Source organism: Carcharhinus amblyrhynchos, chromosome 34, assembly GCF_965287045.1.
Source record: "Carcharhinus amblyrhynchos chromosome 34, sCarAmb.v2.hapA, whole genome shotgun sequence".
Classification (NCBI taxonomy): Eukaryota; Metazoa; Chordata; class Chondrichthyes; order Carcharhiniformes; family Carcharhinidae; genus Carcharhinus; species Carcharhinus amblyrhynchos.
This window is the reverse complement of record NC_137357.1, coordinates 3449774-3476699: the sequence shown is the minus strand read 5'-3', so window position 1 is coordinate 3476699 and position 26926 is coordinate 3449774. Positions and strand designations below refer to the sequence as shown.

The following is a 26926-nucleotide window of genomic DNA, read 5'->3' as shown; positions in this document are numbered from 1 at the left end:
TGGAGTCTGCACGTTCTCCCGTGTCTGCATGGGTTTCCTCCAGGTGCTCCAGTTTCTTCCCATAGTCCAAAAAATGTCCATGTTAGGTGGATTGGCCATGCTAAATTGCCCCTTAGTGACCAAAGATATGTAGGTTAGGTGGATTGGCTGTGCTAAATTGAGCCTTAGTATTAGGAGGATTAGTGGGTTAAGTATGTGGGGTTATGGGGATGGGGCCTGGGTGAGATTGTGGTTGGTATAGACTTGATGGGCCAAATGGCCTCCTACTGTACTGTAGATGCTATGGTTCTCCCCCTCTGGGTTCTCACGGGGGGGTGGGGGGAGTCTGGACTGTTATTTTGGATGTGGGGGGTGATGCTTTTTCTTTTGGTTGCATTGCCACATACTAACAGCTATTTCTAACCCACGTTCCACCTCCCTCCATCCCCATGTAGCATCCTCATGACTGGCTACGCCATAAGGAACCTCCTATACGGCCGACCCCCCATGGAGCAGCTGATGGAGGAAATGCAGTACGTCAACATGAAACTCTACGAGAACGCAGAATCCCAGAGACCCAAGCCGGAGGACCATGCTGAACTGTGATGGGCGGCCAACCTCACCCGCATCTTCAAATCTCAAACACCTCTAAAGCCAAGAGCCATGGGCTTCACGCACCAACTGCCACCGACAAACCGTAACTATTTTTATAAATAAATGAACCTTTTACATTTGGGCGTGTCGTTCAGTCTGACCTCTGTCTCATTTGAGGCGGTTAGCACTAAGAACAAAGAAAATTACAGCACAGGAACAGGCCCTTCGGCTCTCCAAGCCTGCACCGTCCATGCTGCCCCGACAGAACTAAAACCCCCTACCCGTCCGGGGACCATATTCCTCTGTTCCCATCCTATTCATGTACTTGTCAAGTACTCCCGTATCTGCTTCCACTACCTCCCCCAGCAACGAGTTCCAGGCACCCACCACCCTCTGTGTGTTTAAAAAAAAACTTGCCTCGTACATCTCCTTTAAACCTTGCCCCTTTTAAATCTATACCCCCTAGTAATTGACTCTTCCACCTTGGGGAAAAAGCTTCTGACTATCCACTCTGTCCATGCCTCTCATAATCTTGTAGACTTCTGTCAGATCGCCCCTCAACCTCTGTCGCTCCAGTGAGAACAAAACAAGTTTCTCCAACCTCTCCTCGTAGCTAATGCCTTCCATACCAGGCAACATCCTGGTAAATCTTTTCTGTACCCTCTCCAAAGCTTCCACCTCCTTCTGGTTGCGTGGTGAGCAGAATTGAACACTACATTCCAAGTGCGGCCTAACTAAGGTTCTATAAAACTGCAACATGACTTGCCAATTTTTAAACTCAGTGCCCCGTCCGGTGAAGGCAAGCATGCTGTATGCCTTCTTGACTACCTTCTCCATCTGCATTGCCACTTCCAGTGACCTGTGTACCTGTACACCCAGATCCCTCTGCCTATCAATACTCTTAAGGATTCTGCCATTTACTGTATATTTCCTATCTGCATTAGACCTTCCAAAATGTATTACCGGATTAAACTCCATCTGCCACCTCTCCGCCCAAGTCTCCAACCTCACACTCTCTGCTCCCTCAAAGCACCAGAGTCCCAGGTTTGATTCCCGGCTTGGGTCACCCACTGTCTGTGCAGAGACTGAACATTCAACTCCCCCCACCGCCCCTGCTAATTCTGTATGTGGGTTTCCTCTGGGTTGCCTCCCACAGTCCAAATCGCATTTGGAATTGCTGTGACCAGTTCTGAGATTTTCCCAGCATCTTTTGTTTCAGATTCCAGCCGCAATTTGCTTTTACTGCGCTTGGGTCTTGCTATGTGGCACAATCCAGCAGCTCAGAACTGGGCATATACCGGGACACTGTGGGCTAATCAGCAGCAGTGTGAAACATTGAGTGTTAGCCACAAGGCTAAAAACTTTGGCCACATGCCTCCTCATAGAATCCCTACAGTGTGGAAGCAGGCCATTTGGCCCATTGAGTCTGCACTGACTCTGCAACAGAGTACCTTGCCCACATTGTTCCTCGTAACCCCACATTCACGTTATCCCGTGAATCCCCCTAACCTGCACATTTTTGGACTGTGGGAGGAAACCAGAGCATAAGAACATAAGAAATAGGAGCAGGAGTAGGCCATCTAACCCTTCAAACCTGCCCCGCCATTCAATAAGATCATGGCTGATCTTAAGTGGATCAGTTCCACTTTCCCGCCTGCTCCCCATAACCCTTAATTCCCTTTTCGATCAGAAATCTATCTACCCGTGACTTAAACATATTCAACGAGGTAGCCTCCACCACTTCAATGGGCAGAGAATTCCAGAGATTCACCACCCTTTGAGTGAAGAAGTTCCTCCTCAACTCTGTTCTAAACTGCCCCCTTCTTATTTTGAGGCTGTGCCCTCTAGTTCTGCACCCAGAGGAAACCCACGCAGACACAGGGAGAAGGTGCAGACTTCACACAGACAGTGACCCAAGCCAGGAATTGAACCTGGGTTGCTGGCACTGTGGGGCAGCAGTGCTAACCACTGTGTCACCCTATCTTCGCAGCAATGTTGATAAGATCGCAGGTGCAACCGTTGCAGCCTGTTACACATTACCACTCGAGGATTACTTGTGCATTCCCGTTTGTTAGCTGATCTCCAATCCATGCTTTTATCTCCAATCCCATTGAGTCCTAATCTGAAGTTATCACCTCAATTGATACCTTATCAAGAACCACTTCCACTCATCTGTAAACTCACTGATCATGCACTTCCCCTTTCATGGTGATCAAAGATCAGCAGTGTAGAGGATAAGAAGGATCTTGGGGTCCAGGTCCATCGCACTCTTAAATCGGCCTCGCAGGTGGAGGATGTGGTTAAGAAGGCGTATGGTGTACTGGCCTTCATGAATCCAGGGATTGAGTTTAGGAGTCGGGAGGTAATGCTGCAACTTTATAAGACCCTTATCAGACCCCACTTGGAGTACTGTGCGCAATTCTGGTCGCTTCACTACAGGAAAGATGTGGAAGCCATTGAAAGGGTGCAGAGGAGATTTACAAGGATGTTGCCTGGATTGGGTGGCATGCCTTATGAGGATAGGTTGAGAGAGCTTGGTCTTTTCTCCCTGAAGAGATGCAGGTTGAGAGGTGACCTGATAGAGGTTTATAAAATGTTGAGAGATATAGATCGAGTGGATTCTCAGAGGCTATTTCCCAGAGCTGAAATGGTCGCTATGAGAGGACACAGGTTTAAGGTGCTGGGGAGCAGGTACAGAGGAGATGTCAGGGGTAAGTTTTTCACTGAGGGTGGTGAGTGAGTGGAATTGGCTGCCATCGGTGGTGGTGGAGGCAAACCCGCTGGGGTTTTTTAAGAGACTTCTGGATGAGTATATGGGATTTAATGGGATTGAGGGTTATAGATAGGCCTGGTAGGTAGGGATATGATCGGCGCAACTTGTGGGACAAAGGGCCTGTTTGTGCTGTAGTGTTCTATGTTCTATGTAACAATACAACAGAGGAACAGGCCCTTCAGCCCATCAAGCCTGCACTGACCATGATGCCCTAAATAAAGAAAAAAATCTTCTGCCCTTCCTCGGTCCTTATCCCTCTATTCCCTCCCCATGTACCTATCCAAATACCTCCTTAAAGAGTGGCATAATGGTTAGCACTCCTACCTCACAGCGCCAAGGTTTGGGTTCAATTCTGGTCTTGGGTGACTGTCCATGTGGACTCTGCATGTTCTCCCTGTGTCTGCGTGGGTTTCCTCCGGGTGCTCTGGTTTGTTTGATTAACCATGTGAAATTGTCCCTTAGTGTCAGGGGGACTAGCTGGGGTGAATACGTGGGGTTATGGGAATAGGGCCTGGGCAGGATTGTGGTCAGTGCAGACTCGATGGGCCAAATGGCCTCTGTCTGCACCGTAGGAATTCTATGAACCTAACAATATCCAGTGACACTGGGGAGAAAGTAATTCTGCAGACAAACCACTTCCTGGAAGACTTTTTTTTATTCGTGGGACATGTGTCGCTGGCCAGCCAGTATTTATTGCCCATCCCTAAACACAGCTGATACAACTGAGTGGCTCGTGCACATGTAGGCCAGACTGGGTAAGGAAGCAGATTTCCTTCCCTAAAGGGCATTAGTGAACCAGATGGATTTTTCCAACAATGGCCATTTGTAGATTACCAATTCTAGATTTTTGAGTTCAAATTCCACCATCTGCCATGACGGGATTTGAACCCAGGTCCCCAGAACATTAGTTGAGTTGCTGGATTAATAGCCTAGGTATAATACCACAAGGCCATTATCTCCCATGTTCTACTAGCTCCCACAAGAGGGAGCATATCCAGATCCTCTCTGCCAAGTCCTCTCCATCTTGTGTTTTAATAAGATCACCCCTCATTCTTTTAAATGACAGTGGGTGCAGGTGCAAACAGTTCAGTCCTAAAGTAACCTCTTAATCCCAGGGAATCAGTCAAATGAACCTTCTGCAAACTCCTTTTAATGCAGTTATATCCCAAAAATTACTCGTAGCACTCCGTATGTGGTCTCATCAACTCAATTCTGATGCAGTAAAACTTCTCCAGTTTGGTATTCGTTCCCCCGCAATAAACACCAATGTTCCATTTGCCTTCCGACTTACTGACTGCATCTGCCGACTAAGGGTGGAATAGTGGTTAGCCTCGCTGCCTCACAGCGTCAGGGACCCTGTGTCGATTCCCAGCTTGGGTCACTCTGTGGAGTTTGCACATTCTACCCATGTCTGCGTGGGTTTCCTCCCACACTCCAAAGATGTGCAGGTTAGGTGGATTGGCCATGCTAAAATTGCCCCTGTCAGGGGGACTAGCTAAGGTAAAAGCATGGGGTTGTCAGGGATACGGCCTGGGTGGGATTGTGGTCACTATTGACTTGACAGGCCGAAAGGCCTCCTTCTGCACTGCAGGAGTCTATCGCTTTGTGGTACATGCACCAATTTTTAGTTCCATTCCTGGATCTATCAAGGAATTTCTTTTCCCCTTATAATCCCAGTTACTGCAAGGCCAGGATATGAATATAGACCTGACAAATGTGCACACCTTCTAATTTATCATCTAACAGGGTACAGAAGTTGCTGTTGAATCAGGTGTCAAACTTGATAGTTTATTCTATATGCTAATAAGTCCATTTGAAAGCCATCCACAATAGGGGAGGCAATGGCTTAGGGGCATTATCGCTAGACTATTACTCTGGAAAATCAGCAAATGTTCTGGGGACCTGGGTTCAAATCCTGCCATGGCAGATGGTGGAATTTGAATTCAATTTTTTAAACAAAATCTGGCATTAGAATCTACTGATGCCCATTGTCAATTATTGGAAAAACCCATCTGGTTCCCTTTAGGGAAGGAAATCTGCCATCCTTACCCGGTCTGGCCTACATGTGACTCCAGAGCCACAGCAATGTGGTTGACCCTCAACTCCCCTCTGAAATGGCTGAGTGAGACACTCAGTTGTATCAGTGCTTCAGGAAGGCAGCTCAACCCCACCTCAAAGGCAATGAGGGATATCTTTCAACAGCAGGATGACATGGTAGCACTGCTGCTTCACAGCTCCAGGATCCTGGGTTTGATTCCTGGCTTTGTCCTGGTCACTGTGTGGCTTTCCACTGGGTGCTCTGGTTTCCTTCTACAGTCCAAAGATGTGTGGGTTAGGTTGATTGGCTATGCTAAGAAATTGCCCATTAGTGTCCAGGGATGCATAGATCATAGAACCCTACAGTGCCCTTTGGCCCATCAAGACTGCACCAAACAGAATCCCACCCAGGCCCTACCCCCATATCCCTACACATACCGACTAATCCCCTCTAACCTACACATCCCTAGACACGAAGGGGCAATTTCTTAGCATGGCCCAGTCCCTGTGGTGGCCAGTGGGCACAGAAGGCAAAGGACAATTAGAGATGGGCCATAAATACTGGCCAGCTAGTAAAGCCCATGCCCCACAAATAAATAAAGCAAAATACTGTAAGGAGAGACAGGAGTTAATGTCAAGTCCAGTATGACTTCCAAACTTAGGCTGAACTCAAACCATCAGCTGTCCTTCATCTCCAAATGGAGTGGCATGGTGGTTAGCACTACTGCCTTGCAACACCAGGGAATGGTTTGATTCCCAGCTTCGGTCACTGTCTGTGTAGAGTCTGCACAGTCTCCCTGTGTCTGCATGGGTTTCCTCCCACAGACCTAAAGACACACAGGTTAGGTGGATTGGTGATGCTAAATTGCCCCCTACTGTCAGGGGGACTAGCTAAGGTAAATGCATGTTGTTAGAATAAGGTGGGTTTGTGGTCAGTGCTGATGTGATGGGTTGAATGGCCTCCTTCCACATTGTAGGATTCTACAATTACACAGATGTGGCCAGAGCAGACATGTTTTTTTCCAGCATTTTGTGTTTCTATTTTATGCAAGACTTTTCCCTCTAGCTAATCTTGGAATAACATCTCTGCTTCAGTTTGCTAATCAAATGAACTTGCTCAAATCACCCTCAGACATTCCTGATTTTAGTTTTGATTTGACTGCAATAGTCCAGCTACAGCCTCCTCTGAGCTGTCACAAATTCATGGGTTTCACTGTCAAAAACCCAGAATTCAGAGGAACATCAATACTTTGGAGCATTGGTTACATGGACTATCAAGTTCCTCCACATTCTTGTAAGGAAACAATAAAGCAATAATGTGGAGTGTGCATGGAAAAAGATATCTGATTTGTTGCAACATACCATTTAACTGGACACATGACAGTGGTAGAGTGGTGAGATCACTTGCCTCAGGTTCAATTCCTAGCTTGGGTTACTGTCTGTGTGGAGTTCAGACATTCTGTTGTGTGCATTGAGCATTGTGTGCATGCTGCTGAGGTGCTAAATTCTCCCTCAGGTGTACCTGAACAGGCACAGGAATGTGGCAACTATAGCATTTTCACAGTAACTTCATTGCAGTATTAATGAAAGAACAACACAGCACAGGAAACAGGCCCTTCGGCCCAACAAGCCCATGCCGCCATTTTAACATTGAGTCCCCTCTCCACCCATGACTCTTGTCTGTGCTTATGGCACTCCACATTGAGGGAAGACTAATTTAGGGACAATTTGTTACACCAGTCAGCCTAAGAGCACATCTTTGGGGTGTGGGAGGAAACCAGAGCACAGGGAGAATGTGCAAACTCCCACAGACACTGGTCCAAATCCACATAAGCTGACTCATAACCCTAATCAAATTCAATTCCCTTTTAGCCCCAAAAGCTGTATCTAATTTCTTCTTGAAATCTCACATTTTGGCTGCAACTACTTTCTATGGGAGTGAATTCCACACATTCACCACCCTCTAGTGAAGAAATTTCTCCTCACTTCAGTCCTAAAATGTTTACCCCTTATCCTCAAAATATTATCCCTAGTTCTGGGTGGTCATCCTGTCATGGGAGTTAGAGGATAAGTACCAAAGTAACCTGATACCGTTGGGTGACAGTGGTTAGTACTGCTATCTCACAGCACCAGGGACCCAGGTCCCTATGCAGTTTGCACACTGTGGTGTGGGTTTCCCTCCACAGTCCAAAGATGTGCCATTAGGTACATTGCTGGATGACATTTGGGACAATTTAGCATAGCCAGTGTAAATAAGGGCTACAGAAGTGGGGCTTGGGTGGGATTGTGGCCAGTACAAACTCAACAGGCTGAAAGGTCTCCTGCTGTACTATAGGGTCTGTACATTTGCAGCCCACACTCCCATTTTGACATTTGGTAACTCAGGGTAATTAAGTGGACAATGAACAAAACCTGCAGAGACTTCAGATTTGCAACTTCAAAGCAAGGCTGCCCATTAATAATAAAAGAAAGCAGACAGACAAGACGATTTTATATGGAGAACCTAGCACTTTATTGAGATCTCAGCATTTGGACTTCTGATAACAGACATACGTAATAACTGCCAAGTTACAAAAAGGCACTTGCCGAAAACAGCAGCAGCGGAAGAGCATGTAAACAGGCCGGCTTCTCTGTACAACACCAGCCAAGAGGCCCTTCGCCAACTGCTGCACTCGCCAGCCCCTGTGTTTAACACCAGCCAGACCCCTTGTAGGTGCAGTCCAAGGGCTTTCTGTAGGACACCTTGGGCCTACCAGGGTTACTGGGACTGAAGGAATTGCAATATATCTCTTTTTTAAAAAAAAAATAATCCATATCTTTTTAAGCTGCCAACTGAGACACTGACTTCTCTGTAACTACGCCAAGTCTCAGAATAAATAGGAACGTAACATTATTCAAGTATGAAGGTTAGATTTCCAGGGGCCATCACCTTGCTGGCTTCTCTGTATCGACACCAGCTTTCCTGCAATGTCCATCTGACTTAAACTGAGGAACGCATTGTGCAGTTTATGACTGATTCCTTGGAGAGAAAAAAAAAAGTACCAAAAAAGTGTGCAATCTGCAGGCCTGGGGAGCTGCTTTCAACTGTGAGCAGTTCAACACTACCACAGGCCCACACGAAGAAAAAAAAAGCAGAGAGTTTGGCCAGTGCAGAAACAATGCATAGCTGTTGTCAATTCCTTTAAAAACCCTTTTTGTCTTTTAAAAATCATTACGTACGTCCTCAAGAAAAAAGAAACAGGGGCCGGAGGGGGGAAAAGGAAGGAAGGAAATTAAAAACAGGTTGCGAATCCAGAAACAGGACTGCACGTTCTTTTAAAGTGTCGAGGATAATTTAAGTTACATTAAAGGGTCGGAACTACACAATAAGCACCATTACGAGATGTACCCCAATGCTTTGGGTGACACTGACAAAAGGTCATTACGTCCAATGTATAAAAGCAACACTACAGGTTTCACGCAAAGCAGTCTCGCGGACCCAAGGTTACAAGCTGTGACTGGGACAACTGTAGTGTGTATGGTCATTCCAACACCCCCGTCCATCCCATTCCTCCCCAACAACACCCCCCCCCCCGCTCCAAACTAGATCTGAGAACGTGGAAACTCAAAACTTTGATCCTCTGGTTTGTGGTCCCTTTCAACCCACACCCTGCTAAGTGAAAAGCTACACATTAGCATTCCAGTGGCTACTGTGGAGGTGGGAAGGAGGGGGGGGGAAGAATGGGGTGGGAAGGAGTGGTGGGGGGGGTTGGTTTAAGGACAAAGCTCTGCCTAAGAGTGGTGGGGGGAGGGGGGGGGGGGACACAGATTTTGCCACTAGCAATGCGTGGAGTTATGGGAGGACAGGATATATGGGAGGTGGCCTTTCTCCCCGAAAGCTTGTAGCTTCTCTGTATTATACACTAACAAGTCAGGGGAGAAAGACTTTACACTCAGTACTTAAGTTTTTTAGGCACTTCCCAGGGGAAGCTATCCCTACCAAAGTGGCCGTAGGCTGCCGTCTTCTGGTATATGGCTTTCTTCATGTCCAGGTCCCTGGAAAAAACATTTACATGCCGTGAGAGTCTTGTCTCCCCTCCCCAGATGTTACTGTGAACTGATTAAAAGACTGTTTACCTGACAATGACACCAGGACGGAGGTCAAAGTTCTTCTTCACCACTTCCAGCAGCTCTTTCTCACTCATCTCAGAGGTCCCATAGGAGAAGATGGAGATGGACAGAGGGTGCGACACTCCAATGGCATAGGACACCTAAGAGTAGAGGCAACGTTACTCCCCCCCAAAGTAGCACGCACAATTTAACCACGAATTCCTGATGTGGCCAACCCTCGTGAACCAGAGACCGACACCGAGTGGCGTGCTGTACAGGAGCATGCCAGTTAGGCCTCAACTCTCACTACTGCAGGGGAGTCCGTGGACAGCGGATCAGGATCAGGAGCCTGGTTCTCCTTCCCCCATCACGTACCTCAACGATTACGGATTTTTTTAAAAAAGATCCCTTCAATAACTTGAGCCAAGAGGAGGCGAGCCGATTCAAGATTCCTGAAGTTCTGCACCGCCCGAGATCTGTGTAGCCTAAGAGATGGGACTAAAAATCATGGCAATCATTCAAGCACAACTCCCGTAGTCAGCTTGGCGCAACTCGACTCAAAAACGCTGCCATCCGACTCCAGCACAGTCCACTGGTGTTGCGCTCAGTAAATGCCAGCGGCACAAAAAAAGCTATTCAAATACCATCCCCTTTCACCCGTAACGCAAGTAAACTTGTAGCTGTCAATGACTCACCTGAACAAGGACACGTCGGCACAGGCCAGCTTTTACCAGAGACTTGGCAACCCATCGGGCAGCATAGGCAGCAGAGCGATCCACCTTGGTGTAGTCCTTGCCAGAGAAGGCACCACCCCCGTGGGCACCCCATCCACCATAGGTATCAACAATGATCTTTCGCCCAGTGAGGCCTGCATCTCCCTGTTTTGAGAGGTTTGGGGGGTGTTTTTAAGTCTCAATCGTCAAAAACAATCCCGAACGCTTGCCAGCATTTTTTTTCTCGTCACTTGGATTTCAGTAGCGTTTGCAGCATGCAAGGCTTCCCCCCCGCCCCCAACCATTTATAAAACAGACATAATCAACTGACCTGCTAAGGAACATATTAAACTGGTATGTAGGGGTTCAAAATAGCAGGGAGCTGAAAGGGAGTTACAATAGTCACTGAACAGGACATTGGGATTATCCAAAAATGGAACTTCACTTCCCCCCCAGTACCATTTCTGTAAACATACATAATAGGATCAGGAGTATGCCATCTAGCCCTTTTGAGCCTGCCCCACCATTCAATAAGATCATGGCTGATCTGAAGTGGCTCAGTTCCACTTTCCTTTCTCCCCATAACCCTTAATTCCCTTGTCTATCTACCCATGACAAATATATTTAGCAAAGTAGCCTCCACCACTTCAACGGGCAGAGAACTCCAGAGATTTGAGTGAACAAGTTCCTCCTCAACTCTGATCTAAACTGTCCCCTCTCCCTCCCCCCTTATCTGAGGCTGTGCCCTCGAGTCCTGCTATCCTTTCCAAGCGGGAAGAATCTCTACCTCTACCCTATCCATCCCCTTCATTACCTTATACGTTCTACAACCCACAAGTGTAGGTTCTGCTGCTCCGGTTTCCTCGTCCAAAAGATGTGCTGATTAGGTGCTAAACTCTCCCTCAGTGTACCTGAACAGGCACCGGAGCAAAGCAACTAGGGGGATTTTCACCAACTTCAATTAATGTAAGCCAACTTGTGACTTGTTAATGTAAGCCAATTTGTGACATCAAGTAGCCAGTGACATCAAACAGGCACCAGTGTGGCAACCGTGGGGATTTTCACAGCAACTTCATTGCAGTGTGAATGTAAACCTACTTGGTGACTAATAAGCAGCCAGGATCACAAATTTAAGCCTTTTGTTTAAAAATGTTGCATTTAAGGCATATGGAAATCAAATGATATTATCATGTACAAATCTGCAGCACTGATGAGATGAGCAAGCAGCTGCCCCCATCCCCCCAATTCCATAAACTCTTACAATGGGGGGAGGGGTTTAATAGTCAGCCCCTATTGAGACAACAGTAGGGTACGCCAGGCTAGGAGACAAGACCGCTTCCAGCAACACTCACCGTTAAGTGTAGAAATAGTGCCTGTTCAAGTCAGGGTTATAGCTCAGAAACAGGCCCTTCAGCCCAACTTATCCATGCTGCCCCTTTTTTAAAAGCAGTACACTCATCAGTCCCAAATCCCTCTATAATCATGCAATTCTTTTTATAAGAAAGTTGTACTCATCTCCACTACTGCCTCTGGCAGCTCATTCCAGACTCACCACCCTCAAAAAATTGCCCCCTCTGGACCCTTTTGCACCTCTCCCCTTAAACCCATGCCCTTATTTTAAACTCCCCTATTTTTGGGAAAAGATATTGACTATCTAGCTGATCTGTGCCCCCCATTTTATACATCTCTACAAGATCACCCCTCAGCCTCCTACACAGAAAGAAGTCCCAGTCTATCCCAGCTCTATAACTCAAATCAAGTCCCAGTAGCATTTTAATAATCTCTTTTGCACTGTTCCTACTTTAATATCTTTTCTATAACAGGGTGCACAGTATTCCAAGTGCGACCTTACTAGTATCAACAAGCTCTTACCAGGCTGAAGGAATTAGCTGAGAAATGTCTCAGCATCAGGGGGAAGAAACACTGTCATTCGCTTTCAGGCAAAAAGCAAAGCTTGAAGCACATGCAGCAAACAGCCTCAAAAGCTAATCTAAGACTGTACACGTCAGCAGATTTCAGAAGCCCACCACACACAAGAATGACAAGCTCTAGCCAACCTGGGGTCCGCCAATAACAAAACGTCCACTGGGCTGCAGGTGGTAGATGGTCTCATCATCCAGGTACTTGGAAGGCACGACAGCCTTGACCACCTTGTCCTTCAGAGCGTCCCTCATCTCGTCCACAGGGACCTCCTCATCATGCTGCACTGAGATGACAATGGTGTGCACACGGATGGGGATAACAGCACCATGGTCCTGCAGGTATTGCACGGTCACCTGTATAACACAGATACAAGACAGCAACTATTTTAACGTTGTGGCCAACTACAACTAACAGGGTCCACCCAAGTTTCCCCCTCGAGTGGGTGAGATATCAAGACAGCTCAGCTTATCTGAGCCAGTAATTCAACAGCAGCCCAAACATCTACACGCCAAGTGTTAACCAGATACATTAAAAAGTCAGAGCATTGAGGTGGCAGAGAGAGGAGACAAACTAGAAGGAGTAGGCCTTTTGAGCCTGCTCTGTCATTCATTTTGATCAAGTTCGGTTTCCTAATCCCCTCTCAACATGGGCAACAGTTGTTAGCACAGCTGCCCCAGCACCAGGGACCTGGGTTCAATGCCCAGCTTGGGTCACTATGGAGTTTGCACGTTCTCTCTATGCTCCGGTGTCCTCCCACAGTCTGAAAGATGTGCAGGTTCAGTGGATGGGACATGCTAAATTGTCCCTTAGTGTCCTGCAATGTGTAGGTTAGAGGGATTAGCAGGGTAAATACATGGGGAGCGCCTGGGTGGGATTTTTAGTGCAGTCAATGGGTCAAATGGCCTCCTTCTGCACTGTAGGAATCCCATGATTCTGTAACTAGATAGATTAAAAAGTCAGAGCATTGAGGTGGCAGGTAATGAGCAGACAGTGAAAAACCTTCAAGCCTGCTCTACCATTCATTTTGATCAAATTCAGTATCCTCCCCCTGCAATACGATGGGTGGCGCCAGGGACCAGTGTTTGATTCCTGGCTTGGGTTACCATGTGGTGAGTCTGCATGCTCTCCTCACATCTGTGTGGGGTTCCTCCGGTTTCCTCCCACAATCCAAAGATGCACGGATTAGGTGCACTGGCCATGCTAAATTGCAGAGGATTAGCAGGTTAAATGTGTGGGATTACAGAGATAGGGCCCAGGTGGGATTGTTGGTGCAAATGCAGTGGGCCGAATGGCCTCCTTCTGTACTGCGTGGACATCTTTTGATCCTTTCGGCCCCCATCAATAGAAACATTGAAGCTTTGACGCCAGTGGCAGGAAGTGGCTTTGTCAAAAACATGATTAGGCGCCCATAAGTCAAACACCCTACCAAGCTCTCGTCACCTGAGTTTTGCAATCTGGCCGAAGCCAGGGGAGGGTGCCATCGCGTCGCAGCTCCGCCATCTTGGCGTTCAGTTTGTGAGCGAGGACAATGGTCAAGGGCATGCATTCCTCAGTTTCATCAGTGGCATAACCAAACATAAGACCCTGTAAAAAAAAACAATTTAGTTTCACACAAAAACCAAAGAGTCACAGCAAAAGTCAAGGCCTTCCCGACGTGGCACTCACTTGATCTCCAGCACCAATATCCTCCTCGTTCCTATCCAAATGAACACCTTGTGCAATATCTGGGGACTGCTGCTCCAAAGCAACTAAAACGTTGCAGGTCTTGTAGTCAAAGCCTACAAAAATAAGGAGACAACTCCATCATTTACTGCACATTCAAGAGACAAAGAAGGACGGATGAGAAGTGAGCCCAACGCTAACCCACCTTTTGAAGAATCGTCGTAGCCGATGTGTTTGATAGTGTCTCGCACAATCTTCTGATAATCCACAGACGCCCTGGAGGTAATCTCACCACACAACAGAATCATACCAGTCTTCGCAACAGTCTCTACGGAAAGGGAAAGAGCAGTCACAACAACTCAAGACAAATCTCTCATTACTCCTCACTACAAATTCATTAATGTCACAAGTTAGGTTTACATTAACACTGCAGTGAAATTACTATGAAAACCCCCTAGTTCCCACATCAGGTGCCTGCTCGGATAGACTGAGGGAGAATTTGACACCTAACCAGCATGTCTTTTGGGCTCAATCCATGCAATGCAGGAGGCTGTCATTCAGCCCATTGAATCTGCACCAACCACAATCCCACCCAGGCCCTATTCCCGTAACCCTAAATATTTACCCTGCTAATCCCCCTGATAATAGGGTCAATTTAGCACGACCAATCAACCTAACCAGGTGTGTTTGTGGGAGGAAATCCATGCAGATAGAGGGAGAACATGCAGACTCCACACAAGACAGCAGCCCAAGCCAGGAATTGAACCCAGCTCCCTAGTGCTGTGAAGCAGCAATATTAAACACTGTGCCACCCACCTTGAGCAAGGTAAGTTCCCTACAAGCCGTGAAAACATTGTTCCCAGCCAAATTCATGGATCACAGCCAGCCCGCATATTTGAATGAATTTAAATTGTCAAGCTGACTTGAATTTCTGAGTAATAATTAGTTACAAAATTTGCCACAAGGCTGATGGCAGTCTCAGACTACACATTTTAAGTCCATCTAACTGGGATATCAGAACTTACCACAAGCAACTTTGGCATCAGGATCTTGTTTGAGATGGGCATCCAACACAGCATCACTGATCTGATCACAAATTTTGTCTGCACACAAATAAAATCGTATTCAGTCAACAGGCAAAAGATCAAAACCCTCATCTTACTATTACCCTCCCTATACCATTCTCTATCTCCTCAAAACTTTTTTTTTTTAAAGACAGTAGTAAGGAAGAGACTTGTAGATTAGGAACCAGGATGGTCCAAGTGTTAATTTTATAGCATCCACTGTCCCCGCACACAATTCAATTATCGTCGCAAGTTCAGAATGAATTATAGCCAGGAACTGATCTGGGGCACGGGCAAAAACTGGCTCAGCGAATGCAAGAGGCAAGATTCTGCGGAATAGGGAAAAAGAGGCACAGCCAGTCTAGCAGCAAGTCAACATTTGACTATGATGACTTGCTTATGGCATTGAAGTGTCAAACCACAAACTTTTGACTGTTTCTCTCCACCAGCCTTGCTTTATTGCCAATTACTGTGCTGGGATACAGTGAAAAGCATTGTGTCTTGCAATACAAAGCATACCATTCACAGAGTATGTAAGTGAGGAGGAAAGCAAGAGGGTGTAGAATGTAGTGTTACAACTTTTCGTTCCAACACTGGGGAGGAAAGGAGAATATGTTGTGTTGCAGTTTTTGTTCCAACGCTTCGTACTTTTTATTATTATGTTTGTATTCTCAAACACTCCACATTTCTTATAATTCTGGATTTCCTTTTGAGGGCTTTCGAGACAATGAACCTTGGATTAGGGCAGGGTTAGGTTCAGCAGTGACGCCACTTGTAGTCGAACTGCTCATCATGCCAGCAAGTGGGAAAGCAAAGTTGAGAGACAAAAGGTCATCCAGACTCAAAGTGCTGGCTCTTATCTCCCTGTAAGAAGTCTCTCAACACCAGGTTAAAGTCCACCAGGTTTATTTGGTTGCAAATGCCACTAGCTTTTCGAGCACTTGCTGTCCCTTTGTCAGATTTTGGGGCCCAAAAGCTAGTGGCGTTTGCTACCAAATAAACCAAGTTGACTTTAACCTGGTGTTGAGAGAATTCGTACTGTGTTTACCCCAGTCCAACGCCAGCATCTCCACCTGCACAGATGCTGTTCAGACCCGCTGAGAATCTCTCTGCATTGTGTATCAGATTCCAGCATCTGGAACATTTGATGTCAGACCAGGCAGGCACGAGGACCCAACGCCCGCCAGCTGCCTCGAGGGAGAGCGCACCGCCACGTGGATTGGCAGGGAGCAGCTGTCAATCAGCCCGACTGTCAGCCGCCGCAGCCAATCAGAACGGTCGTCCCCCAGCTCCACCGGAGGCGATTGGCCCAGCCGGGAGCACGCGGGTGATTGACGACCGTCGGCGAAACGCGCCTGCACAAACGGCAGCGAGAAGGGAAGAGGCGGGATAGGAGTCAGCAGCTGCCGCCCACATCGCCCCCCCCCCCCAAAAAGCAACCAACCCGGCCGTGGGGGGGAGAAACAGAGCGAAAGAACCGGCGGCATCACCGAGAGCCTGTTCAGGTAGACAGAGGAAGCGGGGGAAAACGGAGACTTCACCAGTCCCGCAGCGACGCGAAGAGGGGAGGCCTGAGTCCCGGGGGGGGGGGGGGGGGGAAGCGCAGCGCGCCGAACATTCCCGAAGCCGCGCCACTCGGTGCGCACGCGCAGTCCCCCTACCCAACGCGCGTCCCTGCTCCCCAACCTGGGTGCGCACGCGCGGTCCCTTTCCTCACCCTCGGTGCGCCGGCGCGGACCCTCTCCTCCCACTCCCCCTCCCGCCTCCATCTCTCGGTGCGCACGCGTGGTCCCCCTCCTCAACCTCGGTGCGCACGCGCGGACCTTCTCTCTCCCCCCCTTTCCTCCTCCCGCCTCCATCTCTCGGCGCGCACACCAGGCTGAAGGCCTTTCCCCTCCTTCCACAAACCCCGGCCACGCAAGGAAAAGGCGGGTAACATAGTCACCTGGGTGGCCTTCGCCCACCGACTCGGAGGTGAACAGAAAAGCCCTGTCGTCCAGCGAGGAGACGTGCAGGCCGTTGATCTGACCGTTCATGGCGGCAGCGGGGTGAAACACTTGAGGGTTTTTTTTCCTCCGAGGAAAAAAAACCTGTTAGGAATGTGCACAAACGCCGAGCTGTATCTCCGCTCCCGCACGTTGAATAATGGCAGTACGCGCTCGCCCGCCCTGCTTTATATAGCCGGCAGCCCGACCACGTGGGTCCCTCCCAACGTTCCACCGGACGAGACCGACTCTCCTGCCCACACGGGGGAAGGACCTCCCAGGAAGCTCAGACTAAATCTCCAATCCTTCCGTACGAGCAGCAATGATATTAAATATCTCCTGAGCATTCAATGGAACAATATATCACCCATCCGTGCATGCCTTCGGGGTGAGGAATTTAAGTAGGTTGGAGTTGGAGGCAGTTACCTCCTTCTCCCACTCCGCTTCCCGCAATGGTAGCGGCCGGATGGGGGCGGGGCTTAGCTCCCGGGCTCCTGTCAATCACCCAGTTTGCCACAGAATGCCGCAGTCAGGCGCAGTCACATTGCTGTTCCATGTTGTGGCAGCCAAGCATGGCACCCCCCTCAACCCCGTATTATTGCATGCAACAATCGCTTTTATTTGACTTGAAGGAAATTTATCACGTTGTAAAGTATGGGATTAAAAATTTGCCTTCCAGAAATCAGCCCAATCTGCTTACTGTCATCTACGTCAGCCCCATATTCCATTTTTCCCCAGAACAATATGTCTTCTGATTTATTATCGTCACATGTATGGGGATACAGTGAAAAGTATTGTTTCTTGCGTGCTATACAGACAAAGCATACCAGAGTACAAACGGGAGAAGGAAATGAGAGGGCGCAGAATGTACTTGAGAGAACCAGTTTACACAATTACTCAGCACAAATAAAAAGCAGGACATCAATTAATTTGTGGGACACAGGCAGAGCTGTCTGGCCAGACCATCCCTAGGGTGGCATGGTGGCACAGCGGTTAGCACTGCTGCCTCACAGCGCCAGGGACCCGGGTTCGTTTCCCATCTTGGGTCACTGTCTGCAGAGTTTGCACATTCTACCCCCGTGTCTGAGTGGGTTTCCTCCGAGTGCTTCGGTTTCCTCGCACAGTCTGAAAGACTGGTTCGGTGCTAAATTCTCTCTCAGTGTACCCGTACAGGTGCCAGAGTGTGGCAACTGGGGATTTTCACAGTAACTTCATTGTAGTGTTAATGTAAGCCTACTTGTGATACTAATAAATAAACTATAATGTCAGCCCCACTTTTCATTTTTATCTCCTAGAACAATATGGGCAGAGAATCAATTTACACAATTACTCAGCCCAAATAAAAAGCAGGACATCAATTTTTTTCATTCATTTATGAGTCATGAGCGGCGCAGCCAAGCCCTAGTTTTTTAAGTTTAGAGTTTATTTTAATAATGTCACAAGTCAGCTTAGGCAATTCAGCCTCTCGAGCCTGCTCTGCCATTCAATCAGATCATGGCTGATCTCTCCCTGGTCTCAAATCCATCTTCCCCTATCTCTCTAATCCATTTATTTTATCAGAAATATATCTATTTCCTTGAAGCCATTTAATGATTCAGACTCCACCACACGATGGGGCAGCGAGTTCCACAAATTCACCACCCTCTGCGAGAAGTAGTTCCTCCTCATCTCAGTTTTAACTGCAACACAGCAATGAATTTACTGTGAAAATCTCCCAGTCTCCACACTCCGGCGTATGTTCGGGTACCCTGAGGGACAATTTAGCATCAGGGCCAATGCATCTAACCAACGTGTCTTTCGAACTGTGGGAGGAAACCAGAGCACCCAGAGGGAGCTCTCACAGGGAGAACTTGCTGACTCCTCACAAACAGTGACCCAAACTGGGAATTAAACCCAGATTCCTGGTGCTGTGAGGCAGCAGTGCTGACCACTGTGCCGCCCAGTCGTTGCCATTGTTCAGAGGGCAGTTGAGAGTCAACCACATTGTTTTAGCTTTGGAGTCACATGTAAGCCAGACCAGGTAAGGACAGCAGATTTCCTTCCCTAAAGAACATTAGCGAACTAGAAGGGTTTTTCCGACAATCAACAATAGTTTCATGATCATCAGTAGATTCTTAATTCCAGATATTTTTTATTGAATTCAAATTCCACCATCTCCGTGGCAGGACTCGAACCTGGGTCTCCAGAGCATTAGCTGAGTTTCTAATTAATAGTCTCATGATAATATCACTAGGCCATCGCCTCATCTAATGCTACTTTCCTAGTCAGACCATTTGACACAGATGCAACTTGAATAGCGACCATTGCTCTCTCTAATGGTTTACATTTCATCAGTTACTCAGCAGGGAATCTCTTTATTCCACGTAGCAAGTCGTTGGAAAGGGGAGGGGTGTGGGGAGCGATTTGTCTGCCTGTGTAGAAAGTGACAGAGGTGGAAGGTCTGTGTAAGAAGTTTCTGGAAGTTCTTCCACAGGATTTTAAACACTCCCCCACAGAGCAAATAACCAGGGGTGGGGCAGCACGGTAGCACAGTGGAACCTGGTTCAATTCCTGGCTTGCATCACTATCTGTGTGGAGTTTGCACATTCTCCCTGTATCTGTGTGGGTTTCCTCTGGATGCTCTGGTTTCGTCCCACAGTCCAAAGATGTGCAGGTTAGGTGAATAGGTAATGTTAAATTGCCCTTCAGTGTCCAAAGATGTATCGGTTAGGTGGATTGGTCATGGTAAATTGTCCATCATGTCAGAGGGAGTAGCAGAGTAAATATGTGGGGCTACGAGGATAGGGTCTGGGTATGGTTGTGGTTGTTGCAGACTGGATGGGTCGAACGGCCTCCTGCACTGTAGGGATTTTATGCGAATATACAGCAAATACAAAGAAATGCAAAATTGGGTTAAAGCTTAAAAATTTCTGCTCTCCTCCTGCCTGATGACACTGACATTTTGCCTTGACGTGCCCATTTTAGTTTGAAAAAGTGGTGCAATAGCAAAGAGAATCAGGGTCCCAATCTCGCCCATCTGTTTCATTCACATATTTCACACATTGCCATTTTAAATTTGGCATCCATCCATTGTCTACTTACAATGAGTGCATGCCGAAAAGTCCTTCTCAAAAGTGCTGGTGTCCTATTAACAATTGCACGTGAGTCACAAAAACCATGAGCTTGAACAGGCTGCATAGTTTTACTTCCAGCAATACTTAAAAGGAGTCATTAGCTGTTCTCACAGTTACTGATTAGTTTATTTACACAGCTGGTATGCTGCTTTTCAGCTTTCAGAACTTTTTTTGAGGACCGTCAAACCAAAGAGTGTTTACAAAGTTATCTACTGATGACAGAGGTGGAAAGGCCGCACTTTTACATAGGAGGACAAAAGCGGGGTGAGTCGGGAATATCACGTGGCATGTGGAGCATGACGGGTCATGTGCAGTCCACATCTGCATCCCATCTATTGACTCCACCTACACTCCCCGCTGTCTCGGGGAAAGCAGCCAGCATAATTAAGGACACCACACACCCCGGACATTCTCTCTTCCACCCTCTTCCATCGGGAAAAAGGTACAAAAGTCTGAGGTCACGTACCAACCGACTCAAGAGCAGCTTCTTCCCTGCTGCCATGAGACTTTTGAATGGATCTACCTTGCATTAAGTTGATCTTTCTCTACACCCTAGCTATGACTGTCATAGAATCATTGAGTCCATCAGCCCATCAAGTCTGCACTGATCACAACCCCACCCAGGCCCTACCCCCATATTACATATTTTACCCACTAATCCCGCTAACCGACACATCTCAGGACACTACGGGGCAATTTTATCATGGCCAATCAACCATCTTTGGACTGTGGGAGGAAACTGGAGCACGCGGAGGAAACCCACGCAGACACGAAGAGAATGTGCAGACTCCACACAGACAGTGACCCAAGCCGGGAATCGAACCCGGGTCCCTGGAGCTGTGAAGCAGCAGTGCTAACCACAGTACTACCATGCCGCCCAACTGTAACACTACATTCCGCAACATCTCCTTTCTTTCTCCCCAGTGTACTTTATGAACAGTATGCTTTGTGTAGCACACAAGAAATAATACTTTTCACTGTATCCCAATACATGTGACAATGATAAATCAACTCAAATCAAATTTTGTTCTTGTTGATGGGAATGGAGGAGTCTGGGTTGTGGGATATAGTTAAGGGCAGTGCAGGGTGATCACTGAATCAGTTGGCCATGTACCGCAAATGTCCTTTGCACCCATGAGTTAGTCCATAGAAACACTACAGTGCGAAAGGAGGCCATTCAGCCCATTGAGTCTGCACCGACCACAACCCCACTCAGGCCCTATCCCCATAACCCCGGCATTTATCCTGCTAATCCTCTTGACAGTAAGGGGCAATTCAGCATGGCCAATCCACCTAACCAGCACATCTTTGGACTGTGGGAGGAAACCGGAGCATCCGGAGGAAACCCACGCAGACAGGGGGAGAACATGCACTCTGTGCACAGACAGTGAGATGGGAATCAAACCTGGGTCCCTGGTGCTGTGAGGCAGCAGTACTAACCGTGGTGCCACCGTGCTGCCACTCTGGAAGTGCCAGTTTGCAACACAGTGTGATAGCTCTGAGCACTGGAAGTTTCGGGCAGACCAAAGAGCACCATTCATCGGTGTGATGGTCTTCCAGCAGCAGTTGCTATTTACTCCCATGTGTATCCCTGTTTTCATCCATGGTGCTATATGCACAAGGGGCACTGCACTGCCTAATGGATAGGTTCACATTGAATGCTCGCTTCCTCTGCCCTACCCCTTCTTTTCCTATGGGCCTTGAGACCTCTCTCAGTTGACACTATCACCATCACATTTTCAGGGGCAGAAGAGTAATGAAAGTTGCTTTTTTTCTTACTCTTACATGGTTAACCATGATGTGGAGATGCTGGTGTTGGACTGGAGTGGACACAGTGAGTAGTCTCACAACAGCAGGTTAAAGTCCAACAGGTTTATTTGGAATCACAAGCTTTCGGAGACTCACCTGATGAAGGGTCAGCGCTCAGGAATCTCGTGACTCCAAATAAACCTGTTGGACTTTAACCTGGTATTGTGAGACTTCTTACTGTTACATGGTTAAGTTTGAGTATTTTAAGTTTATTTATTAATGTCACGAGTAGGCTTACATTAACACTGCAACGAAGCTACTGTGAAAATCCCCTAGTCGCCACATTCCAGCACCTGTTCGGGTTACACTGAGGGAGAATTTAGCACCAACCAGCACATCTTTTGAACTGTGGAAGGAAACTGGAGCACCTGGAGGAAACCCACGCAGACACGGGGGAGAATGTGCAGACTCTGCACAAGATGGTGATCCAAGCTGGGAATCAAACCCGGGTCCCTGGCACTGTGAGGCAGCAGTGCTAACCACTGTGCCACTGTTCCACCCTAAGTAACCAAACCCTTGTTTTTCACTCTACGTGGGACATGGGTGTCGCTGCTAGGGCAAATTAAAGTTTGCATTTCAATCAAATAACGTAAGAACACATTTGCTAACAGTCATCATCTGCCTCTCTGTCAATGTAAAAGATCAGCCTCAGCTCCTTTGCCCTTCCTGCTAATGCGGCTACATTTACCCAATGTGTTTGATAAGGTAGGGTTTGGGTCATGAGACAGAGATTCCTGTCGGAGGGTTCCCTCAGCAGACATGAGATCATGCGTCGACATGAGAACTTTCAGACAAGCACCAAGACATGGCTTGGTTGATGGTAAGAAGACCCTCTTCCCATCAGATCCTCCCTCATGTCTAGAGCGACATTCCTTACCACATCCCTCCCTCCCCACACACATACACCCACTTCCGCATGCTGTCTTTGAGTGGCTGTGGTGGGGAGGAAAGAGGACATTATCCACGTCTTTCTGGAATGTGCCTTGTGTGGGAAGAGATGCAGAGATTGAGGTTTACTCTTCACAGCTCTGTAATGCAGGAATTTCACATTCCAAAGTTGTGTAGATTATGTGGATTGGCCATGCTAAATTGCCCCTTAGTGTCCAAAGATATGTAGGTTAGGTGGATTGGCCATGAAAAAATGTCCCTTAGTCCCCAAAGGTGTGCAGGTTAGGTGGATTGGCCATGCTAAATTGTCCCTTTGTGTCCAAGATGTGTATGTTAGATGGATTAGCTATGGGAAATGTGTGGGGTTATAGGGGCAGTGTGGGGGTGGGGGCCTAGGTGTGATGCTCTGTCAGAGAGTCGATGCAGACCTGATGGGCTGAATGGCCTCTTCTGCACTCTGCATTCTGCCCAAAGATGTGCAGGTTAGGTGGATTAGCCATGTTAAACTGTTGCCTAGTGTTCCAAGATGTGTGGGTTAGATGGACTGGCCATGGGAAATATTTAGTTAGAGTTAGGGATTCAGTGGGGGAATAGGGCCTGGGTAAGATACTCTGTCAGAGAGTCGGTACAGACCCAATGGGCCCAATGGCCTCTTCTGCACTGTAGGCATTCTATGATTCTCTGACTCTTGTGCTCTATGGGCTGTCCCCAAGGTTGCAACCCGACAATCACATTTTAATTTAACGTTTTAAGTTTCCTTCCGACTTTGGTTTTTTGTTCGGGCCATCCCCCCTTCCCTTTTGGCGGGCTGCCCCTTTTAATTTGTCCCTAAGTTAATTTGAGTTTGTTTACTTGTTTGGTGCCTTAAAGGAGCTCCCCAGGGTTGCACACTCTGAGGTAAGCATCAGTAGTGTCCGAGGATCATCAGCTGGATAAAAGGTACTCTCTGGCCTGTCTGAAATTTGCTGGTCTTCCGATGTAAAGAGCTGTCAGACTAAGTGTTGCAGACTGGCACATTCCAAGGTCCAGGACTATATGCTTTAGGACATTCTGAAGGTTGGGAAAGTGACCATAAATGGGAAAGGACACTGCCTAAGGGCCTGATCCCACCGTATAAAACCTAGCGGCAGGAACCCCTGTAAAGGCCCTTGGGTTATATGGAATACAAATTGATACCTGTAATTGTAAGTATAGTGTGGCACCTCAAGTGTCATGTAATCTCTATAAAGAAACCAACCTTGCACTTAATGTAGTGTCAAATTCGAACTTTTAAAACATTTTTTTTTCCACAGAGTGTGGGCATCTCTGGCTCGCCCATCCCTAATTGCCCCTTGAGAAGGTGGTGGGTGAGCTGCCATCTTGAACCCGCTGCAGTCTGTGTGGTGTAGGTACACCCACAGTGCTGTTAGGGAGAGAGTTTCAGGATTTTGACCCAGCGACAGTGAAACAGGTGATATATTTCCAAATAGGGATGGTGAGTGGCTTGGAGGGGAACTTGCAGCTGGTGGTGTTCCCATGTATCTGCTGCCCTTATCTTTCTAGGTGGTAGAGATAACAGGTTTGGCAGATGCTGCCTAAGAAGCATTGGCAAGTTGTTGCTACTGTGCGTTGGTGGTGGATGAAGTGAATATTTCTGGATGGGGTATAAATCAAGTGGGGCTGCTTTGTCCTGGATGATGTTGAGATTCTTGAGAGTTGTTGGGATTCGCACCCATCTAGGCAAGTGGGGAATATTCCATCACACACCTGACTTGTGCCTTGTAGATGGGGGACAGGCTTTGGGGGAGTCAGGAGGTGAGTTACTCTCCACAGGATTCCCAGCTTCTGACCTGCTCTGGTAGCCACATTATTTATATGGCTGGGTCCAGCTCAGTTTCTGGTCAGTGGTAACCACCAAGGATGTTGACAGTGGGGGGATTCAGCGATGGTAATGCTGATGTTGGTTAGTGTTGGTTAGATTATCTCTTGTGGGAGATGGGCATTGTCTAACACTTGTGTGGCATGAATGTTATTTGCTACTTATCAGTGTAGGCTTAACTGCTGTCCAGGCCTTGTTACATATGGACACAGACGGCTTAATTATCTGAGTAGTGGGTCTGATCATTGCGCAACCATCAGCAAAGATTTCCACTTCTGATAATATGATGGCGAGAAAGTCACTAATGAAGCAATGGAAGATGGTTGGGCTAGAACACTAACTATGAGGAACCCTTGCACAGATGTCCTGGGACTGAGATGATAGATCTCCAACAACTATAAGAGACTATCTGATTCCTGATTCCCACAAACTAGGGTCCCTTGATGCCACACTCAATCAAATGCATCCTTGATGTCAAGGGCTGTCACTCTCACCTCATCTCTGGAATTCAGCTCTTTCATCCATGTTTGAACCAAGGCTGTAACAAGGTCAGGAGCTGAATGCCCCTGGCGAAACCCAAACCGGACTTCTGTAAGCATGTTATTGCTGAATAAGTGGCACTTGATAGTGCTGTTGATGATCCCTTCTGTTGCAATGATCGAGCGTTGGTGGTAATTGGCCGTGTTTAATGATTCCTGCAGGATATATGTGGGCAATTTTCCACATTGTTGGGTAGATGCCTGAGAAGCCTAGTCAAAACAATTTGACTAGGGGCACAGCTAGTTCAGGAACACAAGTCTTCAGTACAATTATTGGAATATTGTCAAGGCCCATTGTCTTTGCAGCATCCAGTGCCTTCAGTTATTCCTGACATCACGTGGAGTGAATTAAATAGGCTGAAGTCTGGTATCTGTGATGTGGGGGACATCCAGAGAAGGCAAAGACAGATTGGTAGATAGTGCCTTGTCTTTGTTACTGTTATGTAATGTGCCTTTTGCACATTTTACCAACAATGTATATTTTTGGAGAGCAGAATGAGTTAAATGCACCCAAAAAGATTTTGTGTCAGGTATTATTGGGTGACAGTGTCAGTCGAAGTATACAATCTGACGTCCCATGTTAACACAGACAGGCAAGTTTCTCTATATTGCAAAGGCAATCTCTTACTTATTCCTACACTTGGCTGTAATGCCTTACTCTTAATCAAGCTTCAAACTAGAAACCCAACCAGCGACACAGTGATTAGCATTGCTGCCTCACAGCGCCAGGGACCCGGGTTCGATTCTCGGCTTGGGTCACTGTCTGTGTGGCTACTGCATGTTCTCCCCATGTCTGTGTGGGTTTCGTCCCATAATCTGAAAGATTTGTGGGTTAGGTGCATTGGCCATGTTAAATTCTCTCTTCACCCGAACAGGCACCGGAGTGTGGCGACTAGGGGATTTTCACAGTAACTTCATTGCAGTGTTAATGTAAGCCTACTTGTGACATTAGTAAATAAACTTCAAACAACCAATTGAAGGAGTGCTGCACGGGCAGAGGTACCCTGTTTCAGATTAAGCCAAGGCACCTGTTATCTTCGCGGGCGCATGTGAAAGATCCTCTGGCAATCTTTTGAATGAGACCATAAGACCATAAGTTATAGGAGCAGAATTAGACCATTTGGCCCAAAGAGTCTGCTCCACCATTCGATCATGGCTGGTAAGTTTCTCAACCCCATTTTCCCACCTTTTCCCCGTAACCTTTGATCCCCTTACCAATGACGAGACAGAGTACAAGAATGAGATAGAGAATCTGGTGAACTGCTGCGACAACAATAATCTCTCCTTCAATGTCAACAAAATGAAGGAGATTGTCATTGACTTCAGGAAGTGTAAAGGAGAACATGCCCCTGTCTACATCAATGGGAATGAAGTAGAAAGGGTTGAGAGCTTCAAATTTTTAGATGTCCAGATCACCAACAACCTGTCTTGGTCCCCCCATGCCAACACTAGAGTTAAGAATGCTAACCAACTATTTTCTTAAAAGACTAACAAAATTTGGCATGTCAACTACAACTGTCACCAAATTTTACAGATGCACCATAGAAAGCATTCTTTCTGGTTGTATCAGAGCTTGGTATGGCTCCTGCTCTGCCTAAGACCGCAAGAAACTACATAAGGTTGTGAATGTAGCCCAATCCATCACGCAAACCAGCCTCCCATCCATTGACTCTGTCTACACTTCCTGATGCCTTGGCAAAGTAGCCAGCATAATTAAGGACCCCACGTTCCCAGACATTCTCTCTTTCACTTTCTTCCTTCGGGAAAAAGATATAAAAGTCTGAGGTCACGTACCGACCGACTCAAGAACAGATTCTTCCTTGCTGCTGTCAGACTTTTGAATGGACCTACCTCGCGTTAAGTTGATCTTTCTCTACACCCTAGCTATGACTGTAACACT

General features: G+C 47.3%; 2 protein-coding genes and 1 long non-coding RNA gene across 3 annotated transcripts in view; 2 read left to right on the top strand and 1 right to left on the bottom strand.

The window, feature by feature from the left end:
• The window catches only part of ggcx (gamma-glutamyl carboxylase), a 36137-nt gene extending 35422 nt beyond the window's left edge, over positions 1 to 715 (top strand). The window contains exon 15 of the mRNA XM_080217102.1: positions 435 to 715. Coding sequence (XP_080073228.1) covers positions 435 to 585 — 151 coding nt within the window. The 3' untranslated portion in view covers positions 586 to 715. The remainder of the gene's footprint in view (positions 1 to 434) is intronic.
• Positions 716 to 7871: 7156 nt separating this feature from the next.
• Positions 7872 to 16995, bottom strand: mat2ab (methionine adenosyltransferase 2Ab). Its single transcript, XM_080217082.1, has 9 exons — positions 16780 to 16995; positions 14796 to 14873; positions 13976 to 14098; positions 13774 to 13886; positions 13549 to 13692; positions 12243 to 12461; positions 10168 to 10350; positions 9500 to 9633; positions 7872 to 9418 (listed from the first exon to the last, which is right to left on the bottom strand). Exons 1-9 carry the CDS (start codon positions 16868 to 16870, stop codon positions 9316 to 9318), a joined length of 1188 nt encoding a protein of 395 aa, XP_080073208.1. The 5' UTR covers positions 16871 to 16995; the 3' UTR covers positions 7872 to 9315.
• Positions 16212 to 26926, top strand: part of LOC145361387 (uncharacterized) — a 123179-nt gene continuing 112464 nt past the window's right edge. The window contains exon 1 of the long non-coding RNA XR_013889826.1: positions 16212 to 16339. This is a non-coding gene — a long non-coding RNA (uncharacterized LOC145361387). The remainder of the gene's footprint in view (positions 16340 to 26926) is intronic.

Excerpts from the sequence above, each read along its gene's own strand:
- mat2ab (XM_080217082.1), bottom strand. The coding sequence starts at position 16,870 with ATGAACGGTCAGATCAACGGCCTGCACGTCTCCTCGCTGGACGACAGG. Across the intron at positions 14,874-16,779 it reads GGTGGGCGAAGGCCACCCAG|ACAAAATTTGTGATCAGATC; the intron begins GTGACTATGTTA and ends ATTTGTGTGCAG. Across the intron at positions 13,693-13,773 it reads ATATTGGTGCTGGAGATCAA|GGTCTTATGTTTGGTTATGC; the intron begins GTGAGTGCCACG and ends TTTTTTTTACAG.